Raw genomic sequence first — 22,345 nt, 5'->3', positions numbered from 1 at the left:
TTTAAACAAAATGTAGTTGTCCCACACTATTGCTGTAATTTCCACCACAACACTGTAATGTCCCTTTAAACAGTTTGTATGACAGCTTGTTTGGGTAGTTTCTATGGAGATAAACTGACATCAGAGCACATGTATATAGCGCCAAATCACAACAAACAGTTGCCCCAAGGCGCTTTATTGTAAGGCAATGGTGTGGTGGAAATTACATTTACAAGGCCAATAGTGCCCATAGTTAAAGAATCACCCTGACTACTTCATTATGAGGTAGCAGCAAGTGGTTGCGCAGCAGAAGAGCATAAATCTGGTCTAAAATCAACGGGAGAGATTCTTCTATGATTTGTTTGACACAGTATTGTTATACCTCACATGGGTGGTTTCACAATATGTCTACATGCAGTTTTTGCACATGGATGAACACGAGCGCTCACCATCACTCATCAAATCAGACTAAACTGAAATTAAACTGAAAATGATATAATGGAAAAAGCGTGTTTTATGTTTTCTTCCTCCCCTGATTCACAGAGGGGGAGCAACAAGACTAAGCGCACCACTAGATGGTCCAGGAGCAATGTCTGTGCACCTGATGGGTTATAGAGGAGATTGGGGTGGGCGGCAGAGGAGGGATTGCAGGATTGAGGTGCTCAATTGCTTCACCTCAGGGAGCTGTGGTGGATAATTGGTGGTCCTGTAACTGATCCCCCCAAAACCACAGTTGTGCACTCGGTTTACTCACCAGAAACCCCTTCACTTCTGTTACCCACTGGAGTCTACTGTTGAAATAGCAATGCAGCAGTTTCAACGCTGGTTTAATTCATGATATGTCCAAAACACCCCCACAATTGGGAGGCTAAATACAATTATTTTGCATCCTGTGTTTTACTTTACATTCAGATGATGTGATCTGGAAATGCCCCAAATGCACTTTGTGTTACACCGTCATCAAGATGGGCCTCACTGTATCTCACACGAGCTCAGATGATCAGCTCCAAGAATCATTTTGATTTCTGTTTCACTGAATGGTTATTATGATTATATGCATTTCAAATTGATTGGTTTGGACTTTGTCCTATTCTTCATCTACTTCATCCTCCTTTCCAACATTTTATGAGCTACAAGCCATTTCCATACTGGTATATTAACAAAAATTCAGATACGGATTCTGAATGAGGTGTGAAATAGTAAAGCATAAAACACAGAGGAAAGACTCAACATGTCCTCAAGAAAACATTTGCGTGGTAAATCTGTAAGGCAAATGAACTGGGTGGAGAGACCTTAAGTAAACAAGATAATCCATCTGTTTGTTTATTTTAAGGGGAGCTGCTCTTAATTTTAATAGTCAAACATCTTTTAAACTCACCAACTTACATGTATGTAAATATTTACTACGCCAGATGACCTGGGGGTGATTTTCAGCCCATAGCTGTCACGTTGACCAAATGGACTTTTCAATATTAAATTCAAATGTCCACAAAATCCATAATCTGGATCAAACTTTACCATGCGATAGTGATTGCCAGTCTGCACCTCATTTTCAAATATGACAGTGATTGGGGCACATTGGGTTAAGATAAAATGTAAAATGTGCATTAAACGGGGTTTTCAATGTTAAATTTAAATTTGATCTCTTTTAAGTTATGCATTTTTGAAAATGTGTTCACTGTTAAAGGATAGGGATTTTTCCAGTATTCCAAGATTTTTCCTGACTTTGACCTATGACCTTAAACTGAATTAGTTCTTGCCTATCAGGATATGAATCTTAAGTAAAAATTTCATAATGATATATGGAAAATTGTGGACTCCAGGCTGTTCACAAACAAACAGGTGTGAAAACATAAACCTCCTCCAGCGTTGTTGGTGGAGTTCAATATACATCTGTAATAGTGTTTTCGATTGTGAAAAACTTAATCATATGACTTCTGCGTGACTTCATAATAGTCGTAATTAATCACAAATATTTTGCTGATCAGTATCTGCTTTAGATCATTTTCCTTAAGCTTTGAGCAATCTAATCACCTCTGGATATCTGTCCAAGTTTTAATGAAATTTTGGCAGCGGTTTTTGTTTTTTATTATTATATCTTGTCCACAATCATACACATGCCAGTGAAAACAATTGCTTCTCCCGTGGTCAGAGTAGTAAGAAAAATATGTGAGAGGACATTGTTATGGCACTGTCAGTGCAGTTACCACAATAATACACTTTTTTTAATATTAATCCTTGTAGGCTGGTGTATATATCTTGCACTTAAGTCAGACATTAAGAAATGCAAACAGTTTGGTGCTGTATGCAACCAAATACACAATAATGACAACTGTAGTGTTGCTCGACAAGGAGCAGAAAAGGTGTCGTGGTAGATGTGACGAGTCCAAGTGATGGCAACAGGAAACAAAGACCACAAGAAGATCGAGAAGTACCAGGCACTGGAGGAAGAACTGCAAAAGATGTGGGAAGATGGTTCCTGCAGAGTCCAGATGCAACATGTGTTGAGTGCAGGACCCTCCGTGAGGGGGGGGGCACACAGCCCCGCCTCTCCCGGAGGGGACAGAAGGGTTTCTGGAAATGTGCTCTGATGAATATCAGCATAGGTAGAGACAGCTTCTGTGATTAAACCTCCTGAAGGAAAATGTTTCTCTATTTGTTCCTTTAGAATTAATTTATTTTAAAAATCCTATTACTGCAGTTGTTCGGTTTGGGGGCACTAGAAGGCGCACTCCTCCAGTGATAGTTCCACCGCAGACAAGCGTCACATTCTTTTAGTGCCATAAAATGAGCTGCTTTGATGTGTGTTTTTTGGTGATGACATGAAGTTGTTCCTCTGATTTTAGAGCTGCTCATATCACCTCAGAACAAGCTGGTGGAGTGATTTATGCACAGTTAAATGGTAAATGGACTGCATTTATATAGCGCTTTTCCATCTGCATCAGATGCTCAAAGCGCTTAACAATAATGCCTCACATTCACCCCAGTGTCAGGGTGCTGCCTTACAAGGCACTCACTATACACACCGGGAGCAATAAGGGATTAAAGACCTTGCCCAAGGGCCCTTAGTGATTTTCCAGTCACGCTGGGATTGGAACCAAGGATCTTCTGGTCTCAAGCCCAGTTGAGACCAGACGTTATTTGAGTTTGTTGACAATAACCAGTCATTGTGACTCTTACTGGAGTTTAATGTGTATTAAAACGTGCATTATAATAAAGCAGATGTATAATGCAATATGATTAGAATTCATAGGTAATAAAATATATGTATATATTATTATGACATGTACAAAACATCCCATTAAAATGCATACACACTAGAATAAAACAATATAAAACTAATAACAAATTTGCTTCATGTTAACATAAGGGCAGATTTTATGGTTTTGCTGCTGACATATATCATGTATCCCCAGGGTTAAGAACACTTAAGCAGGTTTCACAGCCTTTGCCCACCGTGCACCTGGAACAGTTTACTTGCTGATATTAAAAAGTTTGCTTCACTTGAACGTTTTAAGGAAAATCTTAAAAAGTATTTATTTTTCTTCTATTTATCGTTAATTTCGTTAAGGACCCACATAATATTGTTAATTTTTTGTCAATCTGAACTATATTTACATTTTTGTTTTTTTATTTGTTTAACATTGTATATCAACCGTTTTTAACCTGTTTCATTATGTTGAGCACTTTGTAAATTTTTCTATATAAATAGATTTACTGTTATTCATTTTAATCAACCCATCTTAACATTATCTCTATTCAGCATGGAAAAAAAAATATACATATAATAATGTTACAAATTGATATTTTTACAAACATTTTGTGATTTGATTTATTCAGGCTAAAGACAAAATATATGCAAATAATATTGCCGAGGTTAACACAATAAAGCATAAAACCTAATTGGTGGTAGTGGTGGTGGTGGTGGTGGTGGTGATGGTGATGATGGGGGGGGGGTTACAAAAGCAAACAAAAACACAGCAAAAAAAAAAAAAAAGACAGCCCCACCCCCTGTAAATCCGGAGGAAAAAATATGCAACACAAGCAAACAGAAAAAAAAAGACAAACATTGTCCGTAGTATTAAAGTCAACATTAATCAACATATAATAAATATATTCTGTACACATAAAATTAAAAAAATGCCATTTTTCACATTCTATATTTTGTTTAAATAAAAGCACAAACCTTTTACTTGTAACTTTTTCAGTGTTCATTTTTGTATTTATTTGTATGGCATCAGTGTCCACGCGCACGTACGCACCCTCATGCTTCTAGCCCCGCCCCTAACACTCAGACACACACCCCTCTCTTCAGGGCGGAAGTTTTTTTTTTTTTTTTTTCCTCTCTGTTGTCTCCGTCGGTAATATTCCTGAAGGTGCGTTAAAGCGTCGGGAGTGTTTACGTTCATGTTGGATTTACTGAGGGAAACCAACGGACGGACGAAGGAGCAGGAGCTGGTCCGCCGACAGCGACACTGTGGTGGTGGTTTGTGTCCACCGCATTCCTCCAGGCAGAAAGCCGCACACCGAGCGGGGGGAAGGAGCGCCGTGGGAGCGGCCTCACCGTAATGGCTGAATCGGTCAATTCGCAAAAAGAAGCCTGACTTTTAATTAACATTTTTCCTTTAGTACGAGACTTCACCTCTCCGGATTTTTTTTTTTTTTTTTTTTTTTGATGAGTGAAATGAATAATTTATGGTTTCGCTCCGACGCCGTGACGTCGTCCACCGACCATTAGCTGCGCCTGACGCCCACTGACCGGGCCCGGGGCCTCCATGGTGGACTAGGAGAAAGAACACAACTGCATGGGCTTAATTTAAGGGAAAACCAGACGGACAAACGCACCCGGTACTCATCTGGGCTCACTTCTGCAGCTTGGAGCCCAGTGATCATGTTGGAAAGTCGGTGGTCGAACACAGTCGGAGCCGATCCAGTGTCACTCCGGTTTCAGGTTCATTCGGTGAAGATCTGCCTTATTAGTCAACCATTAATCGAAGCTCATCGTCACCGAGCTGAGCCGATATCTAAGAGTCCCTCGAATGTATTCGTGTGAATTGATATGATCACTGCAGATTTTTTTTAATTTTTATCCTCAGAGACTATTTAACATTTTTGGAATTACTGCCTACCTCAGTTTGTATAGTTGTTTTTCCAAGAAACATCTAAGTGAACGAGCACTATGTGCGCTGTTGAACTGGCTTAAATATCTCATGAATCTACCTCATACTGGTTATTTTCTGCACAACAGACTGAATGAATACCTCATCTTTCCAGCTGCACATTGTGATCTGAGCCTGTGTTTTAACAAGCCTGCCGATGGCTTCATTTCCAGATTCGGACCTGCAGACGTGCCCTCTTTGCAAAGAGCTGTGCGGCTCCTCTGCTCCAATCTCCTCCAGCTCCTCTACCTCATCAACTTCTTCTCATACCTCAACCTCCTCAAGCCAGACCACCCGGAGGCTCCATGTCCTCCCCTGTCTCCATGCCTTCTGCAGGCAGTGCCTAGAGGGTCAGCGCAGTCCCGGGGACCCGCTTAAGCTGCGATGCCCCACTTGTGACCAGAAAGTGTCCATCACCGAGGCTGGGGTTGACTCCTTGCCTTCGTCCAACTTTCTCTTCAGCAACCTGCTGGATGTGGTGGTCAGTTCTGAGGAGCGGATGCAGACCAAAAATGGCCACCACCACTCCCTAGGAGGCATTGGAGGGGGGTCTTCTGGTGTCCACCACTCCCACGGGGGCTTGCTGCGCCCACACCACCTGGGACACCAACCGTGCAGTTCCTGCGATGAGGAGAATTCAGCTACATCTCACTGCCTGGACTGTCAGGAGCACCTGTGTGACAACTGTGTGCGGGCACACCAGCGAGTTCGACTGACCAAGGACCACTTCATCGAGCGCCTGGGAGAAAACCTTCACCTGGGCCGAGTCAGTACCAACAGCAACCCTGGCCAATCAGGGGTGCCAGTGTCCCTCACCCAGTCCCTTCAAAACAACTTCGCCCTGCTGTCGCTGTTCCAGGATCACATGAGCTTCTGCCAGCAGCATGACAGCGAGGTGAGTGATTACGAAGTTGTTGCAGTAGCTCATGTAGTCTTACAAATGTGTGGTCCAAGTAAGCCATTTGTAGCCTTTAAAACCTCTACCGTCTTAAACTGGTGGTGTTAGTGGTAGTAGTCTGAGTGTTGTCTAACAGCACTACAAACTGTTACACAACTCGCACATTTGCTGGTGCAGACACGCTACTGTGGGGCCATATGGCCTTAGGTTCAAAAGCTCAGTGGCTCTTCACCTAGTTCCCTTGGGATGAGCAGTCACATGAGGAAATCTGGATTTACACACAGACCTACATTCTCATGCACACTTGCATGCAGACTCAATCTGTACTGCACACCTATTCAGGGCAGATTAAGATCCCTGTAGTGACTGCACACGTTTCCGATTATTTGGACTCCTGTTCCCTTTGATACCATTTCATCTACAAAGAGGAAACATAACAACCACTTTCTTATGCCAGTCTAATGTTCAGGAAAATGAACAAATAGTCTTAATAGAATGTGAATACTTCTTTATTTTTTAATAGTTGTAGGCCGCTGATACTGCTAAAGGAGAAGACAGCAGTAGTGAGTGAAGTCACCCCACTCCAGGCGAACTCACCCCAATGTGTTTGTCATTTCTGTCACCCCAAATCATTTAGGTGAGGTCACCTAAGTGTGTGTTTCTTATATTTCTATAACCTGACTGGAATTTTTTTCATGATTGCAGGAGCTATTATAGTTGGCTTAGCTATGATACATGTAAAATAGACCTGGTCAAAATGTCAAATGTTACAAAATCTTTTGGGCCACATGTTCTTGCTTGTTCCACTAATAAAATGAAAGATCTGTGCCAAATTTTATTGTAATCGGGCATTGTTTAGGGGTCCCCCACAAAGCAACAATTTTCCCCAAACAAGCAAAAAGGGGAGACAACTTACAGTAATGTTCTCCTTTGGGTGACCAATCAACCACCACTTTTTGTGATTAGAAGCCATCACATGTACCTGTAAAAGAAAGATATTGTCATCAGAGTCTTCTCCCATTAGGGTGGCATTGTCTTGCCAGCGGAGGGAGAGGAAAATGTGTCACTCTGGGGGACCTCTAAATCTTATCTGATTGAGTTCAAATTTGGTCTGCACCTATAAAACCCCAAGTGGAACAAAAACAACATGTGGCCCGAAGTCTCTCACAACTTTTATTTTTTCACTATATAATATGAACAGCTCTAATGTAAAAGTACTAAGTGATTTCGCAAGTGGGTATGTGTGGCACTGTGCTGAACACCCTTAATCGAAATGATGTAAATTACTGGTGTATTTGTCACAATGGTTAATTATTACTCATCACAATGGTTACAAGATACTGTGATCAGTTTGACAGTTTTTGGTATTACGTCTGCCAAGATTATTTATTTATTTATTTTTTTGTGTACAATCATGTATGAAAGCAGAGTCAAAAATCAGCTTTTTATCTGCTAATTACATTCCCCTACCTTAAAACCTCATCTCACTAACAAAATGTGAGTAAGAACAGTTTATTATGCCACTGGTGTGTATAAATATGACCATATCAGAATTGTAATATTGTGTTACTAGAGTGGGGTGACTTCACCTGGGGCGAGTTTGCAGTGGGGTGGCTTCACTATGAACCAAGCCAACTAGTGCTTTGGAACACTTAGGCCTTGTCAAGATTGTAGCGAGGGAAGTCACCCCACTGCCAACTCACCCCAGGTGAAGTAATTCTACTCCAGGTGACATCACCCGACTTTGTTTCTTATATTTCTGTCACAGAGCTGGAATGATCCATGTAAAAGTATCACATGATTTCTCAGTTGGTTATGTGTGGCACTGTGTTGAACACCTATAATCCAAATTATGCGAGTTACTGGTGTATTTATCACATTGGTTAAGTATTACTCATCACAATGATTACAAGAAACACTGTGAACAAGTTGACAGTTTCTGGTACAACCCCTGGCAAAAATTATGGAATCACCGGCCTCAGAGGATGTTCATTCAGTTGTTTAATTTTGTAGAAAAAAAGCAGGTCACAGACATGACACAAAACTAAAGTCATTTCAAATGGCAACTTTCTGGCTTTAAGAAACACTATAAGAAATCAGGAAAAAAAATTATGGCAGTCAGTAACAGTTACTTTTTTAGACCAAGCAGAGGGAAAAAAATATGGAATCACTCAATTCTGAGGAAAAAATTATGGAATCATGAAAAACAAAAGAATGCTCCAACACATCACTAGTATTTTGTTGCACCACCTCTGGCTTTTATAACAGCTTGCAGTCTCTGAGGCATGGACTTAATGAGTGACAAACAGTACTCTTCATCAATCTGGCTCCAACTTTCTCTGATTGCTGTTGCCAGATCAGCTTTGCAGGTTGGAGCCTTGTCATGGACCGTTTTCTTCAACTTCCACCAAAGATTTTCAATTGGATTAAGATCCGGACTATTTGCAGGCCATGACATTGACCCTATGTGACTTTTTGCAAGGAATGTTTTCGCAGTTTTTGCTCTATGGCAAGATGCATTATCATCTTGAAAAATGATTTCATCATCCCCAAACATCCTTTCAATTGATGGGATAAGAAAAGTGTCCAAAATATCAACGTACACTTGTGCATTTATTGATGATGTAATGACAGGCATCTCTCCAGTGCTTTTACCTGACATGCAGCCCCATATCATCAATGACTGTGGAAATTTACATGTTCTCTTCAGGCAGTCATCTTTATAAATCTCATTGGAACGGCACCAAACAAAAGTTCCAGCATCATCACCTTGCCCAATGCAGATTCCAGATTCATCACTGAATATGACTTTCATCCAGTCATCCACAGTCCTTTTTCCTTAGCCCACTGTAACCTTGTTTTTTTCTGTTTAGGTGTTAATGGTGGCTTTCGTTTAGCTTTTCTGTATGTAAATCCCATTTCTTTTAGGAGGTTTCTTGCAGTTCGGTCACAGACGTTGTCTCCAGTTTCCTCCCATTCGTTCCTCATTTTTGTTGTGCATTTTCAATTTTTGAGACATATTGCTTTAAGTTTTCTGTTTTGACGCTTTGATGTCTTCCTTGGTCTACCAGTATGTTTGCCTTTAACAACCTTCCCATGTTGTTTGTATTTGGTCCAGAGTTTAGACACAGCTGACTGTGAACAACCAACATCTTTTGCAACATTGTGTGATGATTTACCCTCTTTTTTAAGAGTTTGATAATCCTCTCCTTTGTTTCAATTGACATCTCTCGTGTTGGAGCCATGATTCATGTCAGTCCACTTGGTGCAACAGCTCTCCAAGGTATGATCACTCCTTTTTAGATGCAGACTAACGAGCAGATCTGATTTGATGCAGGTGTTAGTTTTGGGGATGAAAATTTACAGGGTGATTCCATAATTTATTCCTCAGAATTGAGTGAGTCCATATTTTTTTTTTCCCTCTGCTTGGTCTAAAAAAGTAACCGTTACTGACTGCCACAATTTTTTTTCTTGATTTCTTGTAGTGTTTCTTAAAGCCAGAAAGTTGCCATTTGAAATGACTTTAGTTTTGTGTCATGTCTGTGATCTGCTTTTTTCCTACAAAATTAAACAACTGAATGAACATCCTCCGAGGCCGGTGATTCCATAATTTTTGCCAGGGGTTGTACATCTACCAAGATGTTTTTGTAGAACAATCATGTATGAAACCAGAATCATTCCTAACTACTCATTGTGTACACTACCATTGTTTAACTATGTTAGGGGAGAGGAAGATATGAAGCTGTTGTGGCACTTGATGAGGATTAGCGCACTTATTACGGGGGATCTTGTCCTCTTGTGGGACAAGAGCAAATAAAACAAATCATCTCGCTAACAAAACTTGAGTAAGAACCGTGTATTATGCCACTGGTATGTATAAATAATTTATCACATGAACATATCACAATTGAAATATTGTATTACTAGTGTGGGGTGACCTCACCTGGATTGGAGTGGAGTGGGGTGATTTCATTCAAAACACAGTGGGGTTACTTCACCTGGAGTGGGGTGACTTCACTATGAAATGTTCAGACTGGGGTTGGCATTCCATCTTGGGTGGGATTCAGGCTGAATCTGGATTGAACTGGATTGGATTTTTTTTCTGAATGTGAATGATGCAAATTGGATTTAAGCCTGATTGTTTTTTTTGTTTGTTTTTTAATCCAGATAGTTTTTTTCACGTGTTCTCCTATACACCCGCCCAAACTCAGTATGACTCAAACCGAAAGAGATGTCTGCAAAACAGAGTTTGTACGAGGTCTGTGAGAAAAGTATCATACCTTTTTATTTTTTTCAGAAACTACATGGATTTGATTCATATGTTTTTACGTCAGCCAAGCTTGAACCTTTGTGCGCATGCGTGAGTTTTTCCACGCCTGTCGGTTGCATCATTCACCTGTGGGCAGGCTTTGAGTGAGCACTGCTCCACCCCTCTCATCGTTGTTTCATTGCGAGGAAATGGCGGAATTATTTGGGCTTTTTTCCATCAGAGTTTTTTCAGAAACTGTTAGAGAATTTATCTGCCTTTCGGTGAAAATTTTACGGGCTTCACAGAGAATAAGGAGTGTTGCTACAGCTTTAAGGACGCCCCACAATGGCGTGCCGCGCTCCGAGCCGCCATCGAGAGGCAGAAAACACCACATCATTTCTAAACGGATCGCTGTGTGGAGCTGGGACCGTCGTGAGCAATTTCTCTGGTTATCACAAGAGCTGGACATTTCACAAGTTCTGAAAGCCGAGATAGGCATGTCCCAACTTGTCCCCTGGCACTCCAAAAACGGAGGTGTTCCTTTGTCTCGCTCGATCAGCGAATCGGTCCTGATGCGCGAAGCTTCCGCGCGGCTTTCCATGACAAAATCTCTTGTTAAAAGTGAAATCTGCCGGAAAATGGCTGATGTCCAGCTCTTGTGATAACCAGAGAAATTGCTCACGATGGTCCCAGCTCCACACAGCGATCCGTTTAGAAATGATGTGGTGGTTTCTGCCTCTCGATGGCGGCTCGGAGCGAGGTGCGCCATTGTGGGGCGTCCTTAAAGCTGTAGTAACACTCCTTATTCTCTGTGAAGCCCGTAAAATTTTCACCGAAAGCCAGATAAATTTTTCGAATGGTTTCCAGCTGCTTGTCTCTAACAGTTTCTGAAAAAATTCTGATGGGAAAAAAAGCCCAAATCATTCCGCCATTTCCTGACAATGAAAATCCGACGAGGGGGCTGGACCACTCCTCCCACAAGGCGTGCTCACAGGCAAATGACGCAACCGACAGGCGTGGAAAAACTCACGCATGTGCACGAAGGTTCAAGCTTGGCTGACGTAAAAACATATGAATCAAATCCATATAGTTTTTGAAAAAATAAAAAGGTACGATACTTTTCTCAAAGACCTCGTATGTGTGGATCTGCACATGACGGTGCAGGTGTGTGACACATGGAAGGGAACGCACCTGCCACCACAGTGCAGAGGACGCTGTAGGCGCATGAACATAGTGAGAAAGTTTGACAACATGGACCCCAAGATGGCTGGATTCCAGCCACATTTGCATAAACAATCTGGCTTAAATCTGATTTGCGCTGTTCAGATTCAGAAAAATCCTTTCTGGATCAAACCGGATTTGGCCCAAATCCCACTTAAACTGGATTGCCAGCCCCAGTCTGAACGGGGCCTCAGTCAAGACACATGACTGCTCCAGATTAAAATAGACTGGAGAGTAATGTGGGTATTGCAAAGGTTTTGGAACATTTCAGAACACCGTTTCAATTTCGCCATGGTTACATGAGACTAAAAACTATTAGTGCTGCGGCGCTCTGATCGCTCCCCCCGTCTTTTATTATGAAACAGTGCTGAATTTATGTGGAAATGATTGTTGTACAAAAGCTTCACGTATCTGTCACTGAGATATTTGTAAAATTTAACTTGTAAAATGTAACCATTTTGAGGGTTTTTTTTTTAAGGTTGGTGCACTGGGTCCCTACGTGATTTTTTTTTTTTTTTTATCCTCCTTTCTCTGCGATTCAGCAGATGCATTTCAGCTGGAGGTTGAACATGCAAGCCTCGCAGTCACTGTTTTTTTTTGGGGGGGGGGGGGGGTACCGTGTTTGTGAAACATTGTGTTGCCCAAAAAAAGCGGAAAAAAAGCGAAACACTCAGTGCGAGTCTGAACAAAAGAGACAGCAGCCGGGCTTCGACTGTGGGCACCCAGCCATCGGGTCAATAATCACTCACCACGTCGAGCAGACCGTGTGTTTTTTAAAAATAGACAAACGCACTGCTTCACTTTAAATGTGCAGTAAGTCTATTTCAGATGATCAGTGTGGACCCTCTTTCTCTTAAAAGGCTTTATTTTACTGTGTGTTGCATTGGAAAGCAGTAGCTTTAAGGGCTAAAAATTATTAGCTGTTAAATGGCCTGAGCACATGCTCTAGTCTTCTTCTGTTGTTTTTCTGGGCATGTTACAATGCCACACACAGGCCTGGCATATGTACTACAACGTTAAACGAAGCTTCAAGGCACAGAATTTGCCTCGAACATTTTTATAATCAAATTATTCAAGTTATTCAAGTAATCATTTCAGCCCTACAGCAAAAAGATGTCTGTAAATCAAAAAGATTTTGAGAAAAAAACACCTGATGGGTAGATGTCAGATTTTGATGTCTGGCGCCTTCTGTTGAAAGCTGTAATGCGGGCGGTAGCAGCAGGAGTGTGTGTAATTGAGAGAAACAGCAAAAACCTGTTCCATTTGCTGTGCCTGACCTGTCGTCTAACTGAATGCAGTAATGACACATCTTTCTGAAAATATTTTCAACTTCTAGTACTCAGTGTGGCCACACAACCAAACCAAACCTAAAAACAATAAAGGAACCTTCTGGCAAGACAAAAAAAAAAAATTTCAAGTTGCTGACTGGTGTTACATTTTGGAATGTATTTACCAATTGGTGACCAGTGGATCGAGCGCTGGCTCACTTTTCTTGCCGTATATCCTTTGTACAGTGACGTACTCTATTTACACATGGGCCCAGTGTAGGGATGGGTATTGATATGATTTTAGTCATGGATTCCGCTTATCGATCAGATTCTTTATCAATACCTCTTGTGAATTTTCTGTGTACTAAAAGTATGCTTTACAGGTTTTCTATGTCAACAACATTTTATTGAGTCCTAAAAGTAAATAAATATGAAATTGGTCCCTGGTTCCTTGATTTTTGGATATAAATAGAAAAATAACAAAATCTGTAGTTTTTGTCAAAAGCATTTCCTTTCAGACATTAATGGCATAAATGTCACTCCATATCTCTGAGCTGAGCTCAGCCTGCTGTGCTGCAAGTCAGCATCATTGTAATTCATAAAGAACACAGGACGTCTCATTTTTGGAGGAAGAAATCTTTTGGTCGATTTTAGTTTGTATGTGTTACAACATTTGGAAAGAGGTGTCATTTGATTTAAAACGGTGATGTGCTTTGAAGTTATTAATTCCGACCGGACTCTAAAGTGACTCGGCAGAGTGGTACAGCGTTTGGAGCTGTGCGAATGGAACGGAGAACGATTCTCGTTTCTTGTCTGCAACAAGACAAGAATCCCAGTTAGTGACTTTGATCCACACAAAAGTGACTCATGATTGACATCTTTAAATGGCTTTGAGAGGGGTTAAAAAGCGGACTTGCCGCTTCTGAAAAGCAGCGAAGCAAAGAACCAACAAAGCAGCGGGTCGGAGCACTCCTTCGTTGGTTCAAGCTTCAAAATGGAGCCATTACAGAAGTGGTTGATTACAGACCCGCTGCAGGTCTGCAGTCAATGTAGAGAAATGTTCATTTTCCCGCCAAACACCCTGAAAAACAACGGCCGCTCTGAAGGACCGATAAAGGAATCATTAAGCAAAATCTCTGTTGATGTCGGTGGAGTTAATCATTTCTTAACGATTCTCGAAAAGAACTGGTTCTCAATACTCATCCCTAGGCGTGACACAGAACTTGTACCGGGGAGCTGGCAAGTTAAAGTCAGATTAATCTGTGGCACACCTGATGGGAACCTTTGTGTTTTCATGTAGGCTATATCCTCCAGGTAAACATCTGGACAAATTTGGGATTGCAACACGTGTGTGGCATAACTTAACAAATTGTACAGCTGTAGTAAGACGGTGCTTCCAGCATGTACAACCTTCTGTAAATCGACAGGGATTGAAATTAATAGGCAAGTAATGTATTTCCATTTTTCTTTTTCTTATTTAGTGACATTTACAGGATTGTTTTTGGGTGCCACACATCCTGTTTTCAAATTGACTATCGAAGAGCCGTAGGATTTATTTGGAATATTTACCAAGTCTGTTCACAAATATTGTTTTGTGGCTGATTTAGATTTCCAATTTAGTTTTACAATGACCCCACCCCCCTTTCCATTGCCAGTAAATGGGTGGCTTCAGTTTTCCAGTAAGAGTTTTGTTTCCCAGTAATGCCTGGCTCACATTTTGTCTCCAGCCCTGGGGGAGGGAATGACACAGGAGAAGCTAGTCTTTCTCTACCTGTGAGTACTGAGCAAGCAGAATTATTGTTCCTCGGCCAGATCCACAGCTTTTGAGCATTATAGTGGGTCCTTGGCCTTTTTGTTGGACCAGTTTTCCCCTCTTTGCTCTGTTTAGCATTTCCTTTTCTTCTTTTTTTTTTTTTTTATAGTAATGATGTCCAATGGAGATCCTCATTATTCCCTTTACCTTTTTGTAAATATTAGGCCTGCAACTAATAATTATTTGTTTAATCGAATAAGCTATGGCTTTTATAAAATTAGTCTTAATCCAAAAATATAAAGTGTTACAGTGCCAGAAATTTAAAAGACAGTCATTGGGGCAAAAAAAAAAAGGAATAAAATCTTGCCCACGGCTTTGCTTCTTCTTCAGAGACAGAAAATAAAATCAATTCAGTTTATTATTATTACTCAATTTATTACATTTATATAGTGCCATATCACAGCAAAGCTGCCTCAAGGCTCTTCACACAAGTAAGGTCTAACCTTGACGTCTTAACATATTTCATAGGCCTGTAATTAACAATATTTTCATTTTCTGTTAATCTCTTGATTATTGTCTGGATTAATTCATTAGTTGTTTTCATAAAATGTCAGAAAACGTTGCAAAATATTTATCAGCATTATATGACAAATGACATCCTCTGATGTCATTTGTGCACAGCCCAAAAATTTTGTTTACTGTCAGAGACAAGTAACAAAAATAGAAAATATTCACATTTAACAAGCTGAAGTCAGAGAACTTGGATATTTTGGAGACAAAAAAAGACAGACATTCATCAGTGACCGTAATCGTTGGAAATTCATTGAATAATTTATTAATCATTGCAGTTGTAATAAATATTGAATGCTGTTGCTGTAAGTGATATGTAATATGTTTTGAAATCACCATCTGTATTACATGATATTTGCAGGATTTTGCTAGAAGGGTCGACTTTCACAAAATGTGGTGGTGTCAAACATCTATTAATTTTTATAGCATTAAAAAAAATTGAGGCGATCACCCGCCACAGGACTGGGGTGTTTGTCCATTTTGTTTATGCCCTGTACAGCAGATAAAGGAAAAGCCTACAGCAGTTAATTAAAGTAACTGCTCAATGACTTGGAGTTGTTCTCTATCTATTTAATAAATAATTAGTAGAAATATTACTTGCTGAAAATCCAAATTATAGTATTGTGTGAAAAATTATTTGAGCAGTAGTTGCCATTGTGACGTTGGCTGCTGTGGCGACAATTCATGGAGAACGCGTTAGCGAGACATGGGTATTGATGCGTTCACTGAACGACTCTGGTTCAACACTTAAATGAAACACAGTTTAATCTAACACCATTCCAAGACTTTTTATCTGACTTTCATCTTTTATGTTGCCATCAAAAATGTTGCATTGTAGCTAGCTGTGCCTTTGACTCCACTATGTGTGCTCACAAATGTTTACATTGGTTAAAGCCCAGTGTTGACGGCAGCCGAGGGAGGTGCTATGAAATTTTAACGAGCCGGTCGCCTCGCCTTTTTTTTTTTTTTTTGTATGGAGGAAAAACCCTGTGGTGAAAAGGTTTGGTTTGTGCTGGAATAGTTAGATATTGATGTTGACCTGGGTGAAGGAGGAGATCTGGATATTTTTCAATGATTAAAACTCAGATGGACTTCAGTTGGAAGAACGGGTTCACTGAAATGGAAAGGGTTGTCCGAAGCCATAGCTGTCACAGAGCATCTCATGCTGAGTATGGAGATGGAAAATTGGATTACATTGGAGGAGTGGCTGCTACTTGCTGTGAAGTCACTGCTCAACATATAAATGCACAAGCACCTCCATGTGAGAGACAGATGATCTCCTTAATGATATGATAATCCTGCAAAATGTCACATAGTGATTTAAATTAAATTGTCACCATGATAACATTTTTCTTTCTTGCTCAACAAAGCACAGCTGTGCAAAGAAGAAAAAAATATTTCCAGAGGATTTATTTAAATTATTTTAGGTTTGTGATTCTGTTAAATTATTTTGGGTTCACTGTTGACTTTATCTTTGGATTTGTCAGTTATGAAAATGCTTATAGAGACTATTTTTTAATTTTATATATATTTAAATTTCATATCCACAATAAGAATCTCATTTTTAAATTCTTTGCGGCAGACTTCAACCTGTATCTTAATAATAAAAAAAAAACCTCTCACTGCCTCTCTACTATTATGCTGAATTTGCGAACCACACTGAAAGCATCGCCACTAAGCAGAATTTCCGAGCTCCACTGAATGCATCAGACAAGAACGTTGCTGCCATGTGTCTCTGTTTATTTGTGCTTTACGGCTTACCACTGCAACAGTATGTCACTCTGTGTTAGACTTCTAAACAAAGTCTAAACATATGAATTTAAAGTGTGACATTTTACCAGTATACTCACAGACCACTATGGGTTGCTCACGGCCCACCAGTAGTCTGTGGACTAGAGCCCGAACGATATGGATTTTTTGAGGCTGATAACGATATTTGGATGAAAACAATGCCGATAATTGATAAATTGGCTGATTTGCTGATAGCTGATAAATCAGCCGATATTATTATTATTTTTTTTTTTTAATTAATTAAATGTTCTTTTTGGGACCCTTAACAAAAAAGGTATGAGCTAAAAGGTGAAGCTTTGTCCTCATATTGATTAACGTTATAACAGAGAAGAATTTTCAAGTTCAAAAAATGCAATCAAGAATTAAACCTTTGTGAAATTCGAAAATACATATCCTTAAAAAGAGTTGTGAATAACATCTGATCTTACTACATAAACTGAGTTAATCAAACTGAGTTGAACTGAAACGGGAGAAATGTGGGGTGAATATAATCGCAACGTTATTACAAACAACATCCTTATAAACTTACTTGTATGCTTTTGTCAGCCGATCAGTGCAGTCTGATGGCGAACTAGGGGGCCGGTGATGAACACATTTAAGCAGGGGTGTAAGCAGCTCTCAGTTGAATGGAGTCAGTGCTCTCATCTACTGGACAAACGGTGCAAGGATATTTTACATTGCCGACACAAACATTATTTCAGTAACTGTTCATTCAACTGTACATTATATCGGCCGATATTATCAGCCGATAAAATGTAAATATATTGGTCGGGCTCTACTGTGGACCACACTTTAAGAAAGCCTGCTCTAGATTGGTGAGTGGCATTATGAGGAGAGAGGACCACAAATGCTGCTGAAGCAGAATTGAAGTGTTAAGTGAGAACAAAGTTGTTGGTGCTGCTGTTTTATACTTGGTGAAAGAACGTCCAGGTATATATGCATGGAAGTGGTTGGTGATCAACACAAAATGTAGGATTGGATTTATAAGTACCAGATTTATTCTCCATCTGTGGACATGTCAGGCGGAGAATATTGGTAAGGAAACCTAACCCAGCAGTGACGCTAATGCTTGGCCAGAGGAATTCCTGTAACTTGAGTTAATACCTTCTGAATGATTTCTCCCCCATCGCCCTCTCTCACTGGGTAGTTCCTCTGCTGGTTCCTTGCTTTCTCATCAGCGCTGTTTGTCTGTTCTGTATCAAAGACAATACCTGTAACGGACGTGTGAAGTCTGAACATGATTTAGCAGCTGTTGCTGCTATGAGCAAGTGATTACATTTCATCACTTGTTAAAGAATCGGCGTGCGTAAGCAACATTTGCCTCTGTGAACACCTTCCATCTGCACGCAGTTATCCTCTGAAGAGGATTTTGTTGGAGTGCGTGTTTCCCGGCAGCCAACAGAGTCGGATTATATGAAGTTGAACTTCCAGGGTTTTAATGCACAACATATGCCCAGTAATTAGAGAGAATTCCCTGTTTCCTGTGTGTTGTGAATGTGTTTCATGTAGGCTAAAGGGGGAGCATGTATGTGTTCTTGCTTTGATGTCCATTTGAGGACTTTAGACCATATAAATTTAATGGAGAGAAAAGGAAGGCATTTGTCACGTTTCACTTTGACAACTGGGCCTAAAACCTTTTCAAAAGCTTGAACTTGCTACCTTCTACCTCATGGTTGTGCACAAATGGGGCTTTAATTGGCCATTATTTGACCCAACTTAACTGGATTGTGCTGTTGACACATTTGACATTAAACCTTTTGACCTTTAGCCGGGCATGCCTTTCGCGACTTTCAGCCACAATTTATCTGCCCCAAGTGATCATATCGGGTACAACGGTAACACTTTGATGTAATTGCATTCAGTACAATTGCTGTAGCATGGTTTGCCTTCATTTTTCGGAAGGGTTGTTGCAGTCATGATGGGGTTAAAGGACTTTACCAACTTGTTTGCAGCTTTTATGGCACCTATAAAAAGTACCTTTTGGGCATTTGTGTGTTTTTCTTTTTTTCTGACATCAAAATTAAATATCTGGTTTCTTTACAGAAGAAAAGTAAAAAATTTTGCTCAACCATTAACAAATTAAAAGTGATTCAGCTGAGTGACAACAACCCATCTAGGAAGCTTCTGAAGGACTTGATTGAAGAAGCTGTGCATGCAGCTTTTGCCTTTTTAGGGATTCAATCTGTAAAATATGTGACTAAGCCATTGACCCCTTGGTACGGACAACAATAGGCCTTTTGCAATTTCAGTGGGCCATTTGACACACGATTCACAGGCTTTTTATTTTTATTACTTTATGACTAAACCCCTTTGTATGCATATGTGATTGCTGTTGTATAAATAGTATGCATGTTTAATAATTTCATTACTTTGCACTTACTTTTATAGTAAAATAGTTATCACTGTAGTGGCACTTAATAACTTCTTCACATCTGCTTTAAATTTAATGGTCCCGTAGTTGCGAATTGAACAATGAATGATGTCAGTCACATGTCGTAAAATGTTGTATGGTCGGCAATGTCCTAAAAGTATTATGGCCACCATCAAAATCAGTGAAACGATCATCTCGACACATTCGCCTTTCCATGTCCACAGGACATCAAGGCGTTGAAATTTAAATTAACATATCGATGTGGTCTTTGTGCACATTACAGATAAGAACAATGCATTACTTTGTATGTTTATTGCATTGTTGATACAGGTGGCGTTCTCAGATGAATCATTGCAATGGAGTAAGCTATAGTTTAAAAAGAATACATAAAATTAAAGCTAGATAGAGTCTTGTTAGAGGTCTACTTCAACACAAACATTTAAATCTTAAAGTCTGTCGCTTTTCTACTGTGTGTGTGTGTGTATATATATATATATATATATATATATATATATATATATATATATAAAATTAGATTATGTTCATAATTGGTTTGAAGTGAATTTGCTGCATGTGGTGTACAGTCTGTGTATGGCTTATTTGTTAATGTTATAGTCTTTGTAATCCTTTTATGTTTGTTTAAATTGAAGTGCTTTATGAAAAGTATTATTATTGACGTCTGTTGGAAAACTCGAACCTAGATTGCTGACTTTATCCGAGGCCAAAATATGGCCATCGGGGATTGTGAAGACTGTCTGTGCTCAGCATAACTCAGTTTCTATTACTGCCAGGGTCTTCAAATTCACAGTGAACATTCTTGGGTCACAGACCTTGGACAAGTTCAAAGATGGCTGACCTGTACCTATTTTAAGTGGTCAAAACATCACATTCTTTCTGCACACTCTTTCATTGATTACATGCTCATACGGCTGAGGGTACTTTAGGATTGCATTCTGTATTTTTTTTTTTATCTAGTAAACCAATAAAAATAAATCTAAAAATTAAAATTTAATTAAATTTAAGTGTATTTCTATATATTAGTAATCTCAATGAAAATACAAAGCCTAATTTGTTAAACACGCCTCATCTGACTTGATATGTTTTTGTTAGTTTATCCCATGTTTGCCCTTTAAGCGTTCCCTCTCTCTCTCATGTTTCCCCCTTGCTCTATTTACCTTCTTGTTGTTGATGCTTTTTTTTCCTTTTTTCCCCTTCTTTTTCTCCTTTCCTTCCTGCAGTGCTGCTTTATCAGCTTTCTCCTTTCTCTCATGTCTGTTTTATTTTTGGATCCCCAGTCTCGTGCAAGCTGTTGTTCACGTCCTTTCTTCACTTGAAGGCCATCCAATCAGATCACAGGCTTGTAGCCACTGCCCCCCTCATGTTGTATATGCCACTTTGAAAACACTAGCAGGAATGTTGGAGGCGTGATGCATTTATGGCTGCGAGCCAGAAAGGGTTGGTACGAGAGGGGCGGAGCAGCAGTGGCGGAGAAAGAGAAATGGCAAGAGGATCGAGTAATAGATTCAAGGGGAAAGTAGGTACCTGCAAAGCAGTGCTGTTCCCAGCCCCAGCAGATTTAAATTTATTAGGGTTGACCCTGTTGTTTTTGTGCAAATGTTTCAAAAACATTTTTTTTTATTTACTTTTTATTATTTTTCTCTTTTTCTAGGCACTAAAACGTCAGTGGGCAGCCTAAACCAGGAGTTGAAATATGAAATTCACAGGCTTGGTAGAGCACAGTACCACAAAAATGGCCAGTGAAAAACATGAAGGAGCACTATAAATAATAAAAAAAAAAGCTTTGATAAAACAACATAATAACTTCCAATCCACGAATTGTGCATCGCAAAATGTTATGTCGTTGCAGTCGGTAGTGTGAGCGCTTTCCGGTGGGTGGCAGCGTTCGGTATGAAGTTTGTGGAAAAAGTAGAAAAGCTGTTGTCCAAATTGAACAAATGTAGTTTTCTTAGTATAAAATGATCAATTTTTTTTTTTTATTGTGACAAAGGCTGGGGAGATGCATTGACGTAATCAAGTACATAAATAAGTCTGTGCGCACGGTGTGTCAACACATCAAAAGGAGGGAGTATGGCTGTGTTTAGTCAAAGCATTTGGCATAAACGAAAACCTTACCTGCCATCATCTAAAATGTGCGAGAGATGTGTACTGAAACCTGACGCTCCACATTGCTTTCAGTACTGAAAATTTTTTTTAAAGTATGTTTTATAATACTAATAAATGCTTGAATGCAATGGTAAGAACATTTAATTCAGTGAAAGATGGAATGTTCCATTTAGCGAGGCACAAAAAACATTCATTATTTGTCTTGAATAACACCTAAAATAGATCCTTGTCATGTGATATTTTATTAATTTATAAACAAGAGAAAAGGGACTTACATTTTGGTGTGCATCATTGGTCCTTTCAGGTCAACAGGTTCCAAACAGTCATCGCAAAAACAAGCAAACCAAAACAAACCCTGCCATGTTTGTTTTTAAGCTAAGCGCCGTCACGGCTTGTGTGAGTACGTGCGGTGGTCAGGCGTCCAATGGTACAAAACGTATGGAACCAAATTTGCACGGTAAACGGAACACAATAGCAAATGGGACAAATGATCAATATCACATGACATACAAACCACCAATCAAATGACAAGATCTATTTAAGTGTTATATAAAAACCTTTATTTCAGTGGCTTATTCTCAGCCTACTTGTTGGTGTGGTGACCAAGCATTCCATTTTTCTGCATGGAGATATGTAGCCCTACAACAGGTTGTCAGCGTCTTTGCAGCTCTTCCTTGTTCGATGCAGAGTTTCACATTATGACATCGCGTCTGCTGTCATGACACATGAGTTTTTGCAACATAGAGCTGTCAGGAAAAAATATGCCAGCTTTGATGAGAGGAATTACTTTGCCCGAGGCGTATAATTTCATTGGATTGAAGAATTTGGAACCAGCTCTCAACTGGAACCGGTTAATTCCTATCAGTATTTACAACCAAGAGTGTACATTTGCTTCCTGTGTCATCTCCTACAGCCATCCCTGTGACTCTCAGAGGTGTTTGTCCCAAGAATAACCTACAGAT

At 39.8% G+C, this 22,345-nt stretch overlaps 1 protein-coding gene across 1 annotated transcript in view; it reads left to right on the top strand.

The window, feature by feature from the left end:
- The first annotated feature begins 4,321 nt into the window (after positions 1 to 4,321).
- Positions 4,322 to 22,345, top strand: part of trim71 (tripartite motif containing 71, E3 ubiquitin protein ligase) — a 49,501-nt gene continuing 31,477 nt past the window's right edge. The window contains exon 1 of the mRNA XM_034161281.1: positions 4,322 to 6,033. Within this exon, the coding sequence (XP_034017172.1) occupies positions 5,296 to 6,033 (738 nt within the window). The 5' untranslated portion in view covers positions 4,322 to 5,295. The remainder of the gene's footprint in view (positions 6,034 to 22,345) is intronic.

The sequence above is a fragment of the Thalassophryne amazonica genome, chromosome 20 (genome assembly GCF_902500255.1).
Source record: "Thalassophryne amazonica chromosome 20, fThaAma1.1, whole genome shotgun sequence".
In the NCBI taxonomy this organism is placed as follows: domain Eukaryota; kingdom Metazoa; phylum Chordata; class Actinopteri; order Batrachoidiformes; family Batrachoididae; genus Thalassophryne; species Thalassophryne amazonica.
This window is presented reverse-complemented; position numbering and strand designations above follow the sequence as displayed.